This window comes from Austrofundulus limnaeus, unplaced genomic scaffold (assembly GCF_001266775.1).
Source record: "Austrofundulus limnaeus strain Quisiro unplaced genomic scaffold, Austrofundulus_limnaeus-1.0 Scaffold842, whole genome shotgun sequence".
Taxonomy (NCBI): Eukaryota; Metazoa; Chordata; class Actinopteri; order Cyprinodontiformes; family Rivulidae; genus Austrofundulus; species Austrofundulus limnaeus.
The window spans coordinates 154,519-156,055 of NW_013953244.1; the positions used below are offsets into that span (position 1 = coordinate 154,519).

Sequence of the window (1,537 nt, forward strand, 5' to 3'; positions counted from 1 at the left end):
GAATGCTTTGCATATAAATAAAATGGCTCCATCCGTGTTAAAATATTTTTAAAAAAATTTACAAAACTAAACAGCCTACAGTTTTTTTACAGTCTTTATTTTACAGTTAAAATTTTCGATTATCAAATAAAGTCTAATGTTACAACTAATCAGTGATCCCTTTAAGTATAATGAAAGAAGACAGATCGTCATTATTTTCATTATGTAACTTTGATTTATAAAATGATAATTACTTGTAGTTAAAAGAAAGTATAAATCAAGAATATAAAGAATATTATTATTATGTTTATTAAAGAAAATAAAATGTCTCTTTTGAGCAAGGTCTTTTGAGATCAGGTTCAAAGACAGGTGGAAATGTCCATTCTCCCAATGGGGGGCCCCTTACAATAGTACAGAGACCCCCATGAAAAGCAGGGAGCTTCAACAAACCCCTGCATCAGCAGAAACCTGTGAAGCACAGTGTTTGTGATTATTGGACAAAGTACAGGTTGAGGCATAATCAATTGAACTTTCATCTTTGGTGGGCGATCTTTTTAAGGACAAAAAGTCAACAAACAACACACACAATCGTCAGAAAACCTTTATGACAATGTTGAAAGAGTTGTTTTAGTCAGACGGATTCAGGCAGTGACYAAGATGATCCTTCTCCTGTGTCTTGTGGTGTTTTCCTGCTGCAGCGCGAGCTCAGCTCAGGCTCCAAACAACAAAGATTCTTTCACTGGAGAGGATTTTGTGTTACTAAAWGCAAAAGTTGAAGCTCTGGAAAACATGCTCCAAAAAGGTTAAGCTTTGATACATTTCTGTTTTCTTAAGTTGTCKTTTATTAGTTGTTCATTTACTTTATATTTAAAGAACTCTGGGTATCCTTTTATTCACACAGRAAGCAAGAAGGTGATCTTTAGTGCGTCAACAGGAGAAGATGGATCCATTGGTCCTTTTGACACAAACACAACTTTAACCTACAGAAAAGTTTTAACAGACATTGGAGGAGCTTACAATTCATCCACAGGTAAAGACYTCTCATTTAAAGARTGAACCCAWAGATGTTTGGATCCAAACATCTATGGSTTTAGTAGGTCACAAAATTATGACTCTTAATTGAAGAAACCTAAAGAATGTATGCATTCTGTATAATATTCAGTGCAGATGACATGATCTGAGAGTATTTGTTCTAAAGCAGGGGTCTTTAGTGTTTTCTTAGTACAATATAAATTAGTGTGTATGACATTAGTAATTGACTGTCATTGTTAGGAGCTGCAATTTTGTAGAAATGTTGCAAAAATGACAATACTAGCCTCTCAGCTAATGTATACCTGATGGAGTGAACCCACCGTGTTCATATGACTTGCCCAGTATGTGTCAGGCAGGGGCGGTTCTGAGTAGGCCTATCACTAAATCATAAGAAGTTAAACACATCTGTAAATTCACTGTTGGTGGTCATTAATGTTGCACATGTTCATTGGGTAAATTTTTTAATGTTAGTTTTAAACATGCAGTTGAGGGTCATCATTATTTGGCACAATGACATGTGTTACAA

The 1,537-nt window shown here is 34.9% G+C and overlaps 1 protein-coding gene across 1 annotated transcript in view; it reads left to right on the forward strand.

Annotated features, from left to right (window-relative positions):
* The first annotated feature begins 619 nt into the window (after window positions 1-619).
* Window positions 620-1,537, forward strand: part of LOC106532857 (complement C1q-like protein 4) — a 2,699-nt gene continuing 1,781 nt past the window's right edge. Inside the window, exons 1-2 of the mRNA XM_014029010.1 lie at window positions 620-781; window positions 881-1,009. Coding sequence (XP_013884464.1) covers window positions 637-781; window positions 881-1,009 — 274 coding nt within the window. The 5' untranslated portion in view covers window positions 620-636. The remainder of the gene's footprint in view (window positions 782-880; window positions 1,010-1,537) is intronic.